This window comes from Sus scrofa, chromosome 9, assembly GCF_000003025.6.
Source record: "Sus scrofa isolate TJ Tabasco breed Duroc chromosome 9, Sscrofa11.1, whole genome shotgun sequence".
NCBI classification, from domain to species: domain Eukaryota; kingdom Metazoa; phylum Chordata; class Mammalia; order Artiodactyla; family Suidae; genus Sus; species Sus scrofa.
Window position 1 is genome coordinate 131,267,795 of NC_010451.4, and position 18,694 is coordinate 131,286,488.

The window sequence follows — 18,694 nt, forward strand, 5'->3', positions numbered from 1 at the left end:
CCTGGCTGGGGAACTTCCATATGTCGAAGGTGCAGCCATAAAACAAAAAAATGGAAATGAAACAAAACAAAAAAAGACACACAAAAGTAGTACTGGCCAATGGCAAATACAGGCATACAACATAGGACACCAGCAGACTGAGCCTATTGATTTTATATACTCTTTTCACAACCTTTTACTTTTTCTCTCTTAAACTTTTAACAGCAGAGGTCAAGTACTTCTATTTCTGTTAACATGTTCCCTAATGCACTGCAGAAAGAGATTCAGTTAGCTCAAAAGGGGCAAAAACTTCCATGATGGCTAAACTTTTGCAACTCTTTCTCAAGATCAGTTAAAACAAACAAAAGATGGTGCTATAATAGTCTTATGCTTTACCAGAAATACATAAAATTATGCATAGAGATTATGAAAAGTCTATTTCATACATCAGGAGAGAATAGGTACTAGAAAAACTCTACCATCTATCTAACTTACTTTTTCTTGAAAGGGAACCACCCTAGCATACTTTCCCTCTAAAGAGTGAAAATAGATAATTTCTGACCAAGCCTATCTTATACAATAATTCTCTTACCGGAAGAGAAGGTACATCCAAAAGGAGGAACTGGGACCCCTGTTTCTCCATAAGAAGTGTGCTCATCATTGTAGTTGCACTGATAATCAGTTAGAAGGGACTGCAGAGGGTATTGTGAAGACCATCCTAAAATAAAACACAATTCCTTATAGAACTTCAATATATCACATTCAGTACTTTTAACAAATGCAGAGGTAAAAATTTGTTTTTTAGGAGTTTCCTAGTGGTACAGTGGGTTAAGGATCTGGTGTTGTCACTGGTGTGGCATGGTTTTGATCCTGGCTTGGGAACTTTTGGATGCTGCAAGGGCAGCCAAAAAAACTGTTTTAAAAAGTTTTATAGGAATTCCCGTTGTGGTGCAGTGGGAACGAATCCGACTAGGAACCATGAGGTTGCGTGTTCGATCCCTGGCTTCACTCAGTGGGTTAAGGATCTGGCATTGCTGTGGCTGTGGTATAGGCCAGAGGCTACAGCTCTGATCAGACCCCTAGCCTGGGAACCTCCACATGCCACGGGTGCAGCCCTAAAAAGACCAAAAAAAAAAAGTTTGATATACTTTACTAAGGGGTCCTAAGGAAAAAATGAAAGAGCACTCGCAACTTCTGGTGAGATATAGCTTTGGGCTTACCATCTTAAATGGAGACTTTTGCTAATCCATTTAAGTCTGCAAGAAACAAATGGTCTTTGCACCAGAAAACATCTTACCCACGACCCTACCCTTTGGTGACAATCACAAAACACAGCTACAAAGACTACCACTACCATTAAAACTGCCATTCTTTTCGGTCTTTTTTAGGGCCACACCTGCAGCATATAGAGGTTCCCAGGCTAGGGGTCAAATTGGAGCTGTAGCTGCTGGCCTATGCCGCAACCATAGCAATGCCAGATCTGAGCCACATCTGCAACCTACACCACAGCTCTCAGCAATGCTGGATCCTTAACCCACTGAGTGAGGCCAGGGATTGAACCTGCATCCTCTTGGATTCCAGTCGGGTTTGTTACCGCTGAGCCACAATGGGAACTCCCAAAACAGCCACTCCTGTCAATCAAAATCTTATGTTTTCAGAGTTTATAAATCATTACTATAAACTTAAGTTACTAGCAACATCACACATAATCCAATGGTCAGGGAGTTAAAGGAAATAATGCATGTCAAGAGGCTTCGGAGGACACTAACATTCACAAGTAAATACTAATTTTTATACTTCCTCTTTCCTTTCTAGCACTGAAATTCTAGGACTCTAAGATGTTAACAGTAACAGGTCATGGTATCTTAAAGTTTATTAGAGCAATTTTAAAGTAAAGTGTTACGTACCTACCTCCAGAGTACAATCAGTTAGCCCTGGCTAATAGTAGTAGGGTCAGGAGTCTTTTTAGAGGAGGTGAAATCAAATATAAGTCTTGAAAGAAGAATAAGCTTTCTCTGAATATGTGAGAGAGGAAGAAATTCAGAGTGGAGAGAAAGTTTATTACGCTTGGGTCAAAGACTTGATGTGCACCATTGTCCTAAATAGAAAACCATCTTCAAAGATTTGTTTTATTATTTTGATATGTGGGTCAACACATTTTAAATATATAAAGGACAGATTCATTCAAAAAGAGAGTTACTGAGAACCAATTGTTCAGTGAGCACCATTGGAAACGATAAATTACAATCTAGAGAGCTGTCTACATAATTAACAAACTCTCATATTTTAAAGTACTTTAAATTCCCACTTTTCATGAAAAATACTATTTGAAGAAGACACCTTGGCCTGACTTAACCTCGGACAAACCTAGTTTTGAATGCTCACAGAAATAATCTCAAGGAATTCAAAGGCAGCAAAGAAATTCAATCCAGATTTAGTAATTATTCCTGAGGTAATGTATTACCTCAAGGCCAGATGTGATTGTAAACAAGCCATTAAAGACTACTAAAAGAAGAACATGAATATAATGACCAGTTCTGTTGCAGAGTTCATAAATATCCATCTACAGAATGAATTTAAAAACAAAAACCTCTGTTCTAAAGTTACATAAATACATACTTGTCGATTAGGATTTAAAAAAATAAATCAAACTAATGACTATAACTCATGAATTCAAAAGGACCAAATCTTGAACAATTTTGAGTGGTACTGAAGATGACAGGCTCTGGAGACCTAATTCTTTACAATTAAATAGTGACCCCCCCCCCCCCAACCTGCCTCACTGCCTACAAACATCCAAACACCAACCAGTGGCCTGGAGGCTTAGTAACTGTCCCTATTTACCCTTCCACTTCTACTTCTTCTTCTTCTTTTTTTTTTTGCTTTTTAGGGCCACACCTGCTGCATATGTAAGTTCCCAGGGGTCGAATGGGAGCTGTAGCTGCCAGCCTACACCACAGCCACAGCAACACAAGATCTGAGCTGCATCTGCAACCTACAACACAGCTCACTGCAACACGGCAATGCTGGATCCCTGACCCACTTTGTGAGGCCAGGGATCGAACCCGCATCCTCGCAGATACTAGTCAGATTTGTTTCCGAATGGGAACTCCACCCGTCAACTTCTGTGACCTGACCACACACACTTCATGGAGCAGTCCAATAAGCTACTTTCATATCCTTATTGTCCTAGGTTATTTCCAACATGAACTTGTTACGCTCTCCACAACACTCATTTGGAAAAGCCTATTCTTTCCTCAACATATAACCTAAGCCCCTGGGGTTATGCGCACATTCTTCAAGGAGTATGAGTTTTCAGAGAATTAATTTCTAGATACTCAACTTCCATATATATGCATTTCTAAAACTGACCCGTGTGCAATGGTAGAAGCTCTTCCCCCTTTCTTCAATACCTTTCTTCCAGTTTTCAAAAGAAAGGCATTTCCGGAGTTCCCATCGTTGTGGCTCAGTGGTTAACGAAGCGGACTAGCATCCATGACGACAAAGGTTCAATCCCTGGCCTCACTTAGTGGGTCAAGGATCCAGCATTGCCGTGAGCTGTGGTGTAGGTTGCAGATGTGGCCTGGATTCTGTGTTGCTGTGGCTCTGGAGTAGGCTGGCAGCCACGGCTCTGATTGGACCTCTAGCCTGGGAACCTCCATATGCCACAAGTACAGCCCTGAAAAAGACAAAAAAAAAAAAAAAGAAAGGCATTTCCATGCCCCAATCTAACACCTTGCACAGACCCAAGGTACAAAAACTTCCTTTAATAGAGGCATCATAACACTCAAATCTACTTAATTAAAAGACAAACTTTCAAGTAGTTTTTATTTTGCTTATTTATTGAAATTAGTAATCCATAGTTTCTTCTTAAAGTTTTATTGAAGTATAGTTGATTTACAATGTTGTGATGATATCCGCTGTTCAACAAAGTGATTTAGTTATACATGTACACACATCCATTCTCTTTCAGTCTTTTCCCACATAGATGATCACAGACTATTGTGCAGAGTTTTGTGCTATATAGCAGTTCCCGTTGGTCAATCATTCCATAGATCTCAGTATGGATGGTAATCCTTATTGTTCTGATCAATTACATCTTACTGTGGGTGAAAAAGTTGCTTGTCATAAGAGTAAACAAAGGATGTTGCCGCCAGCTAGCCTGCAGCCTCTACAGCCACCCCCATGTACCCTGAGGGAATTCAAGATGCTGAAAAGGAGGATAGATAGGTAAGGTGCATACCAAAGGGATGGTTACAATGAGCCCAGACTCTTGCCTCTTCCTTTACAGAGAAAACTACTAAATGTATTCTTTTGAGATGTCTGGTTTTCCTTAGTTAACAGTAATCGTTTGCTGTTTCAACCACCTGGTTTTTGTTGTAAAACTCCTATATATTCTGACTTCTGCCTCACCTCTATGGAGCAGTCCTGCAGAGCTGAAAGGCTATCTTTTGGGCTAAGCCTTAAGTTTTGTTTACCAAATAAAACATAATTCTCAGCCTTTAGGTTATGCATCTTTTTCCCAGTAGATACTACTAATAATTGTAATGATACAGTAACTCAAGTTTTAACACCTACAGCCTTATGATCTCAGAGAACATCAATTTAAATACACTTTTTTTACACAGAGAGAAGATAGGATGATCAATAAAATGACTTTTCAAGCTTAAAATAAAATTATATTAGGATAAATCCTATGAGAGAAATAAAATGGAAATAAAATCAAGGGGCAAAAACAATTATTAGAATATCTAACAGTTAAAGAGTTTTGTTCATATTTTTAAAAATGATTATCAAATCACTATAGTATTTATAGCCTCTTAGATAAATCTTAAAGACCGACGGAGCTTTTTTTTTTTTTAAAAAAGGTCAACATTCAAAATATGGCCGGAAATTGTATCCTTTGCATCTGTTTAAATTTATGATAAAAACTTTTAGATACCAATTTAAAAGTACACAGAAGAGTTACCAGTTTCTAAAAGGAAGATCATTGGCAGCAATGTGGAAAGTAAACTGGAAAGAGAAACTTAAGAGGCCATTTGGGAGACTTCTTATAGCTCAGACAAGACGGTATAAGGATGCATCCTAAGGAAATACCGTAGGACAGATCCAAGATATGATGAAGAGGTAAAATCAGTGGGGATGCAGAGGATGAAAGATTCAACAGATTTTAAAGGGAAATTCTCTGAATGTGAGTAATTTCTTGAGGAAAATAGAGGAATTTTGATTGACTCTCAGGTCAGATTAAAATAATAAGACCATTCCTAAAAGTAGGTAATATAACAGGTTTGGGGAAAAAGTGACCCCCCAGTTTTTGAATATTTGAGTTTGAGATGTTTATGAGACTGACCAACAGGATGAAGTTACTCCTACTACTCTTACAGGAATGGATGTAAAGTATAGGGAATGGGAGGCTGTAGATAGCAGTGCAAGAAACCTCAATTACAGCTATGATCACTCATAAGAGTATAGGTAGAAAGCAAAGGGGCCTAGGATGGAACAACCTCCTGGAAGAGTACAGAAGAATCTCCTATTAAGCCCAGTGCATGATATATCACAATGAGTGAATCTCAGTGCCTAACACAATGCAATGAATGAGTGTTTTGAGGCTCAGGATGGGCTCACCCAAAACATGTCACCATGGCATATTGATTATTTTGAAATGAAGTTGCTTGAGAAGCGGCTGATGCGAAACCCTGACCCTTCTGTCTCCCTGAAAAGGAAGAAACAAATCGCTCATACGAAAGGTGTACTCCTTGCAACTGGAGGTAGAAGGACATCCTTATGTCAGAGACAGGGGATTCAGAGCTGAGAAGCCTGTATAAACAAACTTCGTTACTTCTTTTAATTTACTACCTCAAGCCCAAACTCTGAATCTTCACTTATTAAGCACCAAAAACCTAAGTTTCTTTGTCCTGTCAATTCCTTACACATTTACTGGGTTTTTTTTTTTTTTTTTTTTTTTTTTTTTTCTGGTCTGAAAAGTATAAATGCTGCCTGCTTTGGCCACTTCTCAGGTCCCATTTTTATGAAACCTCCATGCATATGCATTAAAATTTGCTTCTTTTTCCATGGTTAATCTGCTTTGTGTCAATTTTATTATTCGTTCAGCTACAAGAACTCAAGAGAGGTTGAGGGGAAAATTTCCCACTCCCCAGTAAATATCTGTGAATCAGAGAGAAAGGGGAAAAGTAGACAGAATGTAGAATCAGGAGAAAATATGTTACAAAATAAAGGCTAAATATAAATAGCTTGCTCCAAGTCAAGCAGATAAGTAAGGACTGGAGGTGGAACTAAATCTCAAAGTTTAAAGACAGAGCTCTAACTACCGTGCTGTAGTGACACTCACGACACAGTATAGAAAAGTTACTTAAGCAAGGCTGCAGGAGAGAAAGGCATTTAGAGTATAATTAAAAAGTCTAAAAGGCAGGAAGTTGAGGAGCTACTCCCCAGCCTCCTTCTCAATATCCTTTTCCTAGACCTATGCCTTAAATATAAAAAGTTCCCTTCTCAGATTGTTTTCTTCTTGTTTTCCACATGATTTCAAGGGGGAAGGAAGACCTAGTTTATCTTTAAATGAATGAGATTTCATTTGTATCCATGCTTAGTCTGTCTGGGTAGTAACTCCCTTATCAGAAACTAAGAAGAAAGTTTCAGGTTGATGATACCAAACTTAAACTCAAAATTCTCATTGCCAATGTTTTAACCTAAGGGACTTAAAGAACTGGAGAGAACAAGATAGATATCTAGATACTAATACGGCAACAGTTCCAAGTTACACCGTTAAAGTGAAAAACGAGACAAAACATTTTTACCCCATTTCTGTAAATAACAATTATTACCTCTGACATTGAAAAACATCTGGATTAAGATATTTCAATCTATTCATAGCCGTCATTTCTGGGACATACGCTCATAAGCATTTTTCGCTCTGCAATTACGGATTTTTGTGCCCATGTGTTAATCGGGAGGAAAAAAATTTGACCATGCTAAAAGCAGATGTGCTATCTTCTCTGCTTGACGGAGTTCCCTAACAGCGGGTCATTTTCACTGGTGTACACAGCAAATAGTCGGGCTCACTAAGGTTCTACCACAAATGAATGAATTCACCAATGAATATGAGTCCGGACGGCCTCGCGTAGCTGCTGCGAGAACCACACCTACTCAGATGCACGCATTTTCCACTTAATGAGCAAAATGGACACAGGCCGTAATGGAGGCCAGTGAACTCAACGTCCCTCCCTCCGTCAGGCCACAGTCCTGACCGAAAAAGTCCCGATTACGACGGAACGTGTCTCGAGGGCCCGCAAGTGCAGCTTTCCTCGGTACTCCTCGCCTCCGCGAACTCGCTCGGCTGCGGGAGAACCCGGCGGCTGGGAAACGGCATCGGCGTGGGCACTGGTCTGAGGTGCTGTTACGGGGGAGGTGGATCCGCCGGCCAAAGGCAGCGGTTAGGGCCGTTACTCACCACTCCTTGGGACGCCAAATTGGGGCTGGCGGAGCACCGAACTGAAGAGCATCTGGGCCGGAGGGAAAGGCTCAAGTGAAGGAAAAGCCGCGGAAAAGCCCCCCGATGCAGCAGAAACCGTCTCTTGCGCCCTTCAGAACACGACGAGTTATTGCCTCCAACTCCCGCCACTGTAAGCCCCGGCCACCAAACTCCCCGCCAAACTGACGTCACGCCCTCTGATTGGCTCCCGCCGCGGCGTCCGGGCGCGTCCGAGTCACTTCCCCCTTCGAATCTCCGCCTCCTTTTCTCCCAGCCGCGGGAACCTAGAGTTCCAGAGCTCCCTGAGCGCCTGCGCGGGGGGCCGCAGAGGCGCCGGCGAACGGCGGGGAGGCCTGGGCGCATGCGTAACTCGGCTCGGCAGAGCGCGGAGGAAAAATCCGCGAGAAGGTGGTGGAAGAAGATGGCGGGGCTGAGGCAGAGTTTGCAATCTTTCTGAATAGGCTAGTCGAGTAACTATTCGGATCATGGCGTCAAACTCAACGAAGTCTTTTCTGGCAGATGCTGGCTATGGCGAACAGGAGCTGGATGCTAACTCTGCCCTTATGGAATTAGACAAAGGTATGCGAAAGAGCGGGCGAAGCGGGTGGAACGGGTGTGGGGGGAACTGGCGCCACCAGGCGGTGGTAGCCTAGGAAGAGGCTGGGAAGGCGCATGCGCACATCTTCCCTGGGCGGGGCAGGCGCGGGTGCTTGTGCTTTTGGTAAGGCATTTGCAGCTTGGGGAGGTTGTTCCTGAAAATTGCAGCGTTGCCGGATGGGCCTCACACACGCTGAAAAAGTAGAAAACTCCAGTGATGGGCCCGTCTTGACCGCTTGAGGGCACAGTCCCCCGATTTTCCGAGCAGTTTCTAAAAATGCTACATTGAAATTGAGAAATTAGTTTTCATTATAGTCGATTGAGACCAGGTCTTCACCAAAAGAGTGCTGAATAATAACCTTGGACCGATTTTATTGCGATTCACTTGATTTCTGTAACTGTTACCTGCCAGTTACTACGCAGGTTAAATAGGGACAAGTCCATCCGAAAAGCACAGCCCTTGCTCATTCTGTGCAGACAGATTCCACGAGTTCTATTTCCTTACGGGCGTGGGAGGGATGGTGGGTGGTGGAGTCGGCTGGGCAAGGGTGAAGTGGGGGTTGGGAGCTTGGTGTAGTAGAAGGAGCTTTAGGTAGACGGAGTTGAATTTTAATTCCGCTGATTTTATGATGACGGACAGGTGACCTAACTTCACCTAACCTTGGTTTTTTTCTCTGCAAAGTGGGTAAAGTACCATTGAGCTGGCAAGATTGTTGTCAATATTAAGTGATTTAATGATGTGCAAGAGAAGTCTTTATTAAATGCAGAAAAAAAATTGCCTTACCCATACATATGGGAGGCAGGGGGAGATCTTTGTCAGTAAAAAACTCAAGTATTAAAATGAAACTTTTGTTCAGTGTACTTAAATGCTTTTTATTGAATGGGGGAAACATCTGGCATACATTAATTTTTGTGTGTAAAAAACAAGAATTGGACTAGCAGAACGCTCTTCCTTTAAGTCCAATCGGAGTCACTTCCCAGCTCTCTGACTTGGTCACTACATTGACTTTAGGGGGGGTACTCTTTTTGTTTATTTGTTTTGTTTGGTTTTGACCTGTAAACATTTAAAGTGGGTTGGTCTGAATAAGTGTTTTAAACTTTAAAAAAAGCTTTTAACTCCTTTTGATCAACATAAAACAGTTACAGCGCTCCATTGAGATTTTCATTTGGTTGAGTCACAGTATCTTCAGTACCTCTCCACCAGCCAAGAAAATGTTGAGCTTTGCTTTCACTTACCTGTATGATAGGGCTTTTTACCTCTGAATTACAAAACCATAGCATTACATAATCTTTCCCTCCCCATTCTGACAATTCCTTCCTTAGTCCCCAGTGAGAGTTGCCAGTCTGGATATCTAATGATCCTACTGATTTTAAAGACATTGCCTACCACTCTAGTCCAGGTGGGCTCATCCCGTAACGAGAGTAGAACAGTGGTGTAGAGCAGAATCGAGATGGGGCGCTGAAGAAGGGAGAAATCTGGAATCGTTTAATTCCTAAAAACTTGCAGTTGTGGTAAAAAATAAATGAAACACAATTTTTCCTTCTTATAAGTAGAAATAGAACTATTTCCTATCTGTAAGAAATTTATAGGTAACTATTGCTTGTTTAACTCAGGTGTAAACCAGGTATTAGTGGACAAAACAGCTTTAAGAAGCTCACACTCTTAACAGAAGAAGGCAGACAGGACTAGATCAAATATGACCTTATTCGGACAAGAAGTTAGGATTTTATGCCAAGTGCATTGGGAAAACATTGAAACTTTTTATGCAGGACTGACTTACATTTTTGAAGATCACTTTAGCTCCTATGTAGAGATCTTTCTGCCTTCCCTTTTTTAAAGTTTTAAGCTAATAACCATGCTGCCCAAGCTGTGAAGATGGCATATATAAACAGAGTCGTGTCATAATCAAGCACAGCTTACATATATTTGACATTTCATAATACACACAATCATTTCTATAATATAGGCATTACAGAGGACTCTCAGGTACATTAGTGTAACATTTTCACTAATGTAACTTCTACCTTGTCAGTCTAAAGATTTTTAAGTCAGCTGATGGGAAGTTGTCCCAATGATTTAGGAAAACTTAGCTAGGTGTCTGGGTGAAAAGGAGAGTCTCCCTTAAGTGACACCACTCAGCCTTTTGGCCTTGGGAAGGATGAGATCAAAGAGCCAAGAGGAAGAGAGTGGTTCCCTTTCTTGCACCTGGGCAGTGAGAAGGGGGAAAGGTAGAGGGTGGAGTTGCCGCTTGAGGTGTTGGTGAACTTCATGCCGCAGGAAAATCTTGATGGTGTGTTCAATGCAAAATTTACTTACAAAATTGTAAATCAGTGCAACTGTCTGTTCTCCCTTATTTTCCTCTTAGATGCCATCCCCTCACCTATATTCCAAAACATCCAAATTCCCAGACTTGGAAAGAGACCACAGGTTGTTTTTACACTACCCATGTTGGCACAGATGTAGTTGTGTTGTGATAAACATGAGTCCTTGGAAGTATCCCCATATCCTCAACTAAAAAGAGAAGCCTCTGCAGCCAAGTTTATACCAAGCAACTAAGTTTATGCTATAAGTGATTCAGGAGTGGACATGTGACCTACACTGAGTCAATCAAATTCTTTGTCCTGAGAGTCTGTACTGCCAGACCACACTTAGTCTGATAGTGCAGCAAAGTGGACATGTACAATGTTGTAGAACTGAGAGTTTTTAAGGTCAGACACTTAATAACGCAAAGCCACATAAAAACCAGCATTAGAAAAGACTGATACTTACAGCCTGGTTGGTGGTCCTGTTCTCGGAAAGACAGCAGTGAGTGATGGCTTGAAGTGAGATCTTCATTCTCTGCTCAGGAATTGAACCTGGGCAGCATGGACAAAAACCAGGAATCCTAGCCAGTAGACCATCTAGAGGCTAGAAGCAGAATTGCCTGACTCTTGCCCCCTGTTGAAAGCAGGACTGTTTCAAGGAGGCAAAGACTATAAAAACAGGTACAAAGATTATTGTTAGAGACACAGTACAGCAAAAGGGAAAGCACACAGAGAAGCAGTCTGTCTACCTATGGCAGAAACAAAGCAGTAATGCACCCTGAAAGGAGGAGAGCTGGTGTGGGCCATCCGCTCAGTGAGGAACGTGCCAGGAGATGATTTAAATCACTTATACCAGGCAGTTCTTCCAGGCCTTTGTTTTCCTTTCACCAATTCTCTTGTTTCCTTTCTCACACCTGACAACTCCACACTCTCCCCGATGTGTGTGTGCATCTTTTGGCCAAGACATATTCCAAAACAGAGGGTGCTGGGATGGTACAGGACTTACTTACTACGTCCCGGTGTGCCTTCCCTTTCTGACCCCTAGGAGTCTTTCTGCACGTAGGTGGCTGGGGAGCTCTCCTTGACCCCAGGAGTGATTGAAGTGGCCATCTTATCTTTCCCCTCCAGCGGAGCTCAGCTCCCGCCCTTAACTTTCTCCTTGAGGTGGCAAAGAGAGGCAAGGCCCAATTTACTCAGCCTAATAAGGCCTGGCTGTTCTAGTCCAGGGGCCCATCCATCTCTTAACTCAGCCCCTTAATGGGCTATGAGCTGACCCAAAATCCAAGGTCCTTCCTCACTTCTTGGATTCAGTTCTATGGATTTTGAGTTCAAAATCCATAGACTTATTTTTCTGTATGGGTAAGAGCTACTATCTTGTAATTTAAAAAGTGAGTTATATATTCCTGAAAGTTGATAACTCATAAAATGAAATTGACTTCTTTATGATTCTGAATCAGTCTGCTCTGTGCATACTACCCAGTATTGCATCCATTACTCTGTCTGTTCACAGAGTTCATGGGAGTAATGGGTGCTTTATAATTAACACATCATCCGTTGAGTTGACCGTTATATCCGTTGTTTCTATTCCTCCTTTTTAAATATAATTCGCTGAGACATTGCTATTATCAGTTTATTAAGGTGTGGATTGTTAGGGTACCTTGGAATAATGTTGTTATATACCTGTGTTTGTATTTCTCCTCTCCCCTCACCCTCTTTTTTTTTTTTTTTGCTTTTTAGGGCTGCACCTGCAGCATATGGAAGTTCCCAGGCTAGGGGTCGAATCAGCTGCATCTACAACCTACACCACAGCTCACGGCAAAGTCAGTGCTGGATCCTTAACCTCATGGGTGGGGCCAGGGATTAAATTTGCATCCTCATGCACACTAGTCAGGTTCATAATCCGCTGAGCCACAATGGGAACACCCCCCCCCATTTTTAATGTATTTAAGGTGTTATGGTTCCATTTTGAATCATCCTCACCCCTTAGCCAAAGCAAATGTATACCACAAATTCTCCTAAAATGGGCTTGCATGGTAATGTGTATTAGCAGTTTTCTTTGTAGTGGATATTAGTCGTATTGGTGGTCACTTGGCATCTTGTGAACATTCTCCTCTGCTTGGGGAATGGGATACAACACAAGCCCTGTCTCATCCCAGTGGACGCAAACACATAAGTTGCCCTTTTAAGGGTGCAGGATGTGACCTAGGCTCTGCCCGTCAGACGGACCTCCTCCAGGCTCTGTGATTCAGTTTAAAGATGCAAGGCAGAGTCAAAGCACACACTCCCAGTTCCCTTCCCCGGCAGCAGCAGTGGCTGCAGCATTCGTTGTATGCAGTAGCTGCAGCAGTGGCAACAACACTGCTAGATGGAAGGAGAGCTAATTCTAGCATCTGGTGTTTCCCAGAAACAGCAGTTTTCCTCATGTAATTAGTTTGGCAGTGTGGAGTTAGGTGTTCTTAGGCGTTTACCCTTGAAATTGTTTATTACTTAAAAAAAAAAAGCCTAGGAGTTCCCGTCGTGGCGCAGTGGTTAACGAATCCGACTAGGAACCATGAAGTTGCGGGTTCGATCCCTGCTCAGTGGGTTAACGATCTGGCGTTGCCGTGAGCTGTGGTGTAGGTTGCAGACGCGGCTCGGATCCCGCGTTGCTGTGGCTCTGGCGTAGGCCGGTGGCTACTACAGCTCCGATTCAACCCCTAGCCTGGGAACCTCCATATGCCGCGGGAGCGGCCCAAGAAATAGCAACAACAACAACAAAAAGACAAGAGCCACAGCAACTCGGGATCCGAGCCGCGTCTGCAACCTACACCACAGCTCATGGCAACGCCGGATTGTTAACCCACTGAGCAAGGGCAGGGACCGAACCCGCAACCTCATGGTTCCTAGTCGGATTCGTTAACCACTGCGCCACGATGGGAACTCCTTAACCATTTATTTTCATTCAGACCTCAGTAGACTCACCTCTCTTCTTCTCTTACCTGCCAGTCCCTTGTTGTTTTACTTCTTTATCCAGCTTAGATTTCATGGTCTCTCAATTCATTGGCTCCATTAATTTCTTCCCAGTATTTTAAATTCTCATCCAAGGTTCTATTCTAGTCATGTGTGCCCAAAGGCAGCCAAACGTCGCTGGGGAAAGTCGTGCCTCAGAGTACCTGCTGTTATTAGAAATGATACAAACCCCCTGAATTGGCCTTCAACACAAACCTACAGTGTTTCTCTGGTCAAGACACTCCTACCTTCTTCATGACACTTCAGATCTTTACATTTTTCAAAAAAAAAAAGCCAAAAATCCTGGGTTTTATGTGAAATATCATTTCATTTTGAAATTTGACAGTGGATTCAAAACCTTTAAACACGTTGTCTCATAAAATTCTTCCGAGGGCCAGATTGAGCAGCCTCCTGGTGTTCTAACTGCAGCCTGGGCAGGCCAGTCAACTAAGATAAATGGCAGAGGGTAACCTGAGGATTTACTTACCTGCCTACCTTCTCAAAGCAGCGAAACAGATGCCTGGGCTGCTGCCCCAGAGATCTGATCAGTTTGGAGAGGAGGGAACCCTAGTATAGATATTTCTGAAATTTTTCACAAATGGTTCTAATGCAGAATCAGAGCTGATAAACCACTAACCTAGCAAAATGTTCTGCACATGTCAAGTGCAAAATAAGTTTAGAATAATGAATGTCACTGCTGCCAAGTAAATTTTGACTGAATGAGCAATTTACTGACAGTTTATTTTATTTCTCCCTGGTCTACCTGCCTGCAACTGGATTAAGCACTCTTTAACTCCAGGCACTGAAAAGGAAGAGATCCCTGCTACTTTGGTGGGAGAATGAAAAGCAGGATGTAGAAATAGCAGTCATACCCCTCCACAGTGCTCTCATAGAGACTCTTTTCTTTTCTTTTTTTGCTTTTTAGGGCCGCACTCGTGGCATATGGAGGTTCCCAGGCTAGGGGTCCAATCAGAGCTACAGCTGCTGGCCTCTGCCGCAGGCACAGGAATGCAAGATCTGAGCTGCATCTTCGAGCTACACCACAGCTTACAGCAATGCCAGATCCTTAACCCACTGAGCAAGGCCCGGGATCGAACCCACAACCTCATGGTTCCTAGTTGAATTCACTTCCGCTGCACCACGACAGGAACTCCTCATAGCAGCATTCTTAAGATTATTGGTCTTTTGATCAAGACATTCTTCCTCAAATTGGTTGTCGCTAGCCACAGAAATAAAGTGAATGATTCCTCTTAAACTTCTCTAAGAGCAAGATCTGACTGTGCTGAGCTGACTCTTTGCGGGTGCTTGGCTTATACTGGCATTAAAATTGGCCTAGAGCAAGCAAGCCGGGTATCATACTGCCTCAGCCTAGAACTGTTGCTAAATCTTAGGCCTTAATGCATTTCTCTCTTCTCTTGCTCTCCAGCTTCTGACCTTCTGAGCCAGCCTAGCTTCTCATTTCTTCTCATATCATTTTCTGATTTCAGAAAATAAGCAAGAAATGTACTATTCTTTAGCTCGTTTTCCCTGATGGCCCTGTTACAGGAATGAGGGTCTCTTTTACCCTAAATAAAATGTGACAGCACTAGAGAAACCAACATATTTCTCTGACCAGATTCAAAATTATCATAGGTACATTTTGAATCAGCATGTTTAGGAGTTCCCATTGTGGCTCAGTGGTTAACAAATCTGACTAGGTGGAGTTCCTGTCGTGGCGCAGTGGTTAACAAATCCGACTAGGAACCATGGGGTTGCGGGTTCGGTCCCTGCCCTTGCTCAGTGGGTTAACAATCCGGCGTTGCCGTGAGCTGTGGTGTAGGTTGCAGACGCGGCTCGGATCCTGTGTTGCTGTGGCTCTGGCGTAGGCCAGTGGCTGCAGCTCCGATTGGACCCCTAGCCTGGGAACCTCCATATGCTGTGGGAGCGGCTCAAGAAATAGCAAAAAGACAAAGACACACACACACACACAAAAAAAATCTGACTAGGAACCATGAGGTTGTGGGTTTGATCCCTGGCTTTGCCCAGTGGGTTAAGGATCTGGCGTTGCCATGAGCTGTGGTGTAGATCAAAGATGCGGCTCGTATCCTGCGTTGCCGATGCTCTGGCGTAGGCCAGTGGCTACAGCTCTGATTCGACCCCTAGCCTGGGAACCTCCATATACTGCAGGTGCGGCCCTAGAAAAGACTAAATAAATGAATAAATAAATCAGCATGTTTAAATAAACCACTGTGGCCTGTGGTTCTGTTTTTCAAGGGAAAGTAAGTCAAGTCATACTTTGTTGAGGAAATTCCCTGTCCATGGACTGCTTCCTTCTTTTTTCATCCCAACCAAGGTTAATTTATTGCAAAGAGAACTTTGCTGTCCTTTGCATCGCTCAGCTGAGAGAGAGAGAAGAGGAGACAGTCTTTTAACTGCTGTGGATTCTCCCGGGAGTCCCTTCCTCCAGCACAGGCTCGCAGGCAAACATGTCCTCTTGGCTGTTCTCTCGCCTCCATCCTCGAACTTGCCTTTCCTGTTCTCCCCTTCCCTTATGTCCTTTCACTGCCTCGTCTGTGTCTCTTGACCCCTTTTTCAAGGAGATAGGAGCCATTGCCAGTCACCTAGAATGTCCCTGTTGGCACTGTGCATTTAATGGGAAGAAGACTCCTGTAACTTCCAGTGGCAGTTCTTGTGCGTGGGGAAGTTGACGGGTGGGTGGAGGGAGAAGGGAACAGGCAAAGTAGGGATGTGTTCTAAATATCTGAACTAGAAATTAGGGTTCGTGTTGAATTAATCTTCCCATAGGAACTTCTAGTATAATTTGTTACTAGATTATGGAGTACTGTGAGTACTGCTAGTGCTTTTTTTTTTTTTTTTTAAATCTTATGAGGAAGAATGTTCCAAGTACCAAGTAACTAACATGAGTGCATTCGTGGAACTTAACTCTTTAGTAAGTTCTAGAAATTGCATGTGCAGATTTACTTTGTGGCTGTCTTCTGCATTGAAACAAAGTGGCCACCAGTAAAGAGCCCTCTGTCAACTGGGAATCAAAAGCGCAGAGGAAGAGCTGGGAGTTGAGTTTTAGTCATTGTCTTACTGAGGACCACAGCCTCAGAGGGGCCTTCCAGAGACCTCTGAGGAACTGCTGGGGTGGGGGGGGCAGGTGGGCATGTGATTTTGGCTGAGGCGTGTGTGCAGTCCAGCCAGCCTGCAGCTCGGTAGAAGGTTACTGCTTGGGAACAGATATCTCAGGTAATGATTTTAGTGCTTTCCCAAGTGAGAAGAGGCAAGAATCGGGGTTCATAAGAAGTTTTTTTTCTGAAATACAGCTACCTAAGGGCCTGCTTTGCCTGTTTTCCCTAAAGCACATAGTGCCTCGTCTTGCTTTGCATCCTGAATTCCTTTCGGAGTGTACAATAGGTCAGCGGCTTCATTCTTGTAGAACCGAAGGGCAAGTGACATTCCTTGTTTTACACCTCAGACATTTCCTTTGTCATTTTCTAACAACGAACATTTACTGAGCAGAGACATCCTAGGGTATTTATTCTTGTGCAGATATGATCAGCATTTTGTAAATTGCAAAATACCGAAAGAAATATTTGGCAGTTCCTGCTGTGGCTCAGCAGGTTAAGAATGCGAGGATATGGGTTCGATCCCTGGCCTCACTCGGTGGGTTAAGGATCCATGTTACTGCAAGCTGCAGCATAGATCATAGATGTGGCTCGGATCCAGTGTTGCCGTGGTCTACACCACAGCCACAGCTCTGATTGAACCCCTAGCCTGGGAACTTCCTTATGCCATAGGGGCGGTGATTAAAAAAAAAAATTAAATTGAAGGCGATGCTGTTAATTCTATATCAAGATATTCATTCTTAATGAATTTTAAGCCTTGAACATTAACTCCTTTTGTTTGTTGGGTTTTTTTAAAAATCAAGTTCAATGAGGTTTAATTTGCATATAGTAAAATAACCAAATGTGTGTAGTCCTGAAACCGCTACCACAGTCAAGATAGAGAAAAGCTTTTTCATCCGCAAAACTTGCCCTGTGCCTCTTTGTGGTCAGTCCCCTCTCTCTACCCCCTGGCAGTCACTGATCTCCTTTCTGTCCACATAGAAAGAGTGCCATGTAAAACACAGTCAAACAGTGTATAGTCTTTTGGGCCTGACTTCTTTCACTTAGCGTCATGATTTTGAGACCCACCTATGCTGTTGAATTAATCAGTGGTTGGTTGCTTTTCATTGCTGAGTAAGCGGTCCATTGTATAGAGATACCACAGTTTGTTCATTCATTCCCCGTTTGATGGATACTTGGATTGTTTCTAGTTAGGGGCTATTGTGAATAAAGCTGCTGTGGATATTTGTGTTCCAATCTTTATACGGACATGTGTTTTCAGTTCACTTGGATACATATTTAGAAGTAGGATTGCTGAGTGTATGCTGAGTTTTATGTTTATAGGAAATGGCCAAACTTTTCCAAAGAACTGTATAGTTTTGCATTCCAACCAGCAATGTGGGAGAGTTTTAGTTACTTCATATTCTCATTAGCACAGTCTTTTAAAATTTTTTGCCGTTTGAGTGGCTGTGTCTGTTATCTTTTTGTGGTTATTAATTTACATTTCCCCGATGACTGACAGTGTTCAGCATCTGTTCCTGTGATTATATTTGCTGTCCATATTTCTTCTTTAATGAAATTTCTCTTCAAATGTTGCCCATGAAAAAAAATTGAATTGTCTGAAGTTCCCTTATAGCACAGCAGGTTAAGGATGCAGCATTGCTGCAGTCGTGGCACAGGTCATAGTTATGGCACAGGTTCGATCCCTGGCTGGGGAACTTCCACATGCCACGCGTGTGGCCAAAAAAAAAAATTGAGTTGTCTTATCATTGAGATAGAAGAACTATGGATGAAGCCCTTTATTTGTGTTCCATAGATAAATTTTCTTCTAGTATATGCCTTGTCTTTTTATCCTCTGAACAGTATACTTTGAAAATCAGAAGTTTTTAATTTTGACAAAGTTTAACTACCACTTTTTAATTTTATGGTTCATGCTTTTGTGTTTTATGTAAGAATTCTTTCCTTAACCCAAGCTTATAAAGATTTCCTCCGTATTTTCTCCTGTATGGTTTATAATTTTAGCTCTTACATCTAGATCTGTGGTTCACTTTGAATTAATTTTTGTATGTGGTGCAAATTAAAGATTGTTTCTTTATTTCCTTTCCTTTTTTCTCTTTATGGATATCTGGTTGTTCCAGAACCATTTGCTTAAAGTATCCTTTTCATACTAGGTTATCATCACCTTTTGTTATTAGATCATTGGTTTGAGACTTTTCTTCTTTCCTAACATAAGCATTTAATGTCATAG

The 18,694-nt window shown here is 42.5% G+C and overlaps 2 protein-coding genes across 4 annotated transcripts in view; one reads left to right on the forward strand and one right to left on the reverse strand.

Moving 5' to 3' along the window:
• Window positions 1–7,632, reverse strand: part of DTL (denticleless E3 ubiquitin protein ligase homolog) — a 49,587-nt gene extending 41,955 nt beyond the window's left edge. Inside the window, 2 exon segments of the mRNA XM_013979970.2 lie at window positions 572–697; window positions 7,448–7,632. Of these exon segments, the coding sequence (XP_013835424.2) occupies window positions 572–697; window positions 7,448–7,499 (178 nt within the window). The 5' untranslated portion in view covers window positions 7,500–7,632.
• Window positions 7,736–18,694, forward strand: part of INTS7 (integrator complex subunit 7) — an 88,961-nt gene continuing 78,002 nt past the window's right edge. For 2 of the 3 annotated variants that reach the window (XR_002336047.1, XM_021063860.1), the window contains exon 1: window positions 7,835–8,047. Coding sequence is in view for 2 of the 3 variants with exons in the window: in XM_021063860.1 (XP_020919519.1) it covers window positions 7,954–8,047 (94 nt within the window). In the remaining variant the exon portion in view is untranslated. Of the gene's footprint in view, window positions 8,048–18,694 lie in introns of all 3 variants that reach the window. The other variant, XM_021063859.1, reaches the window with a different exon arrangement.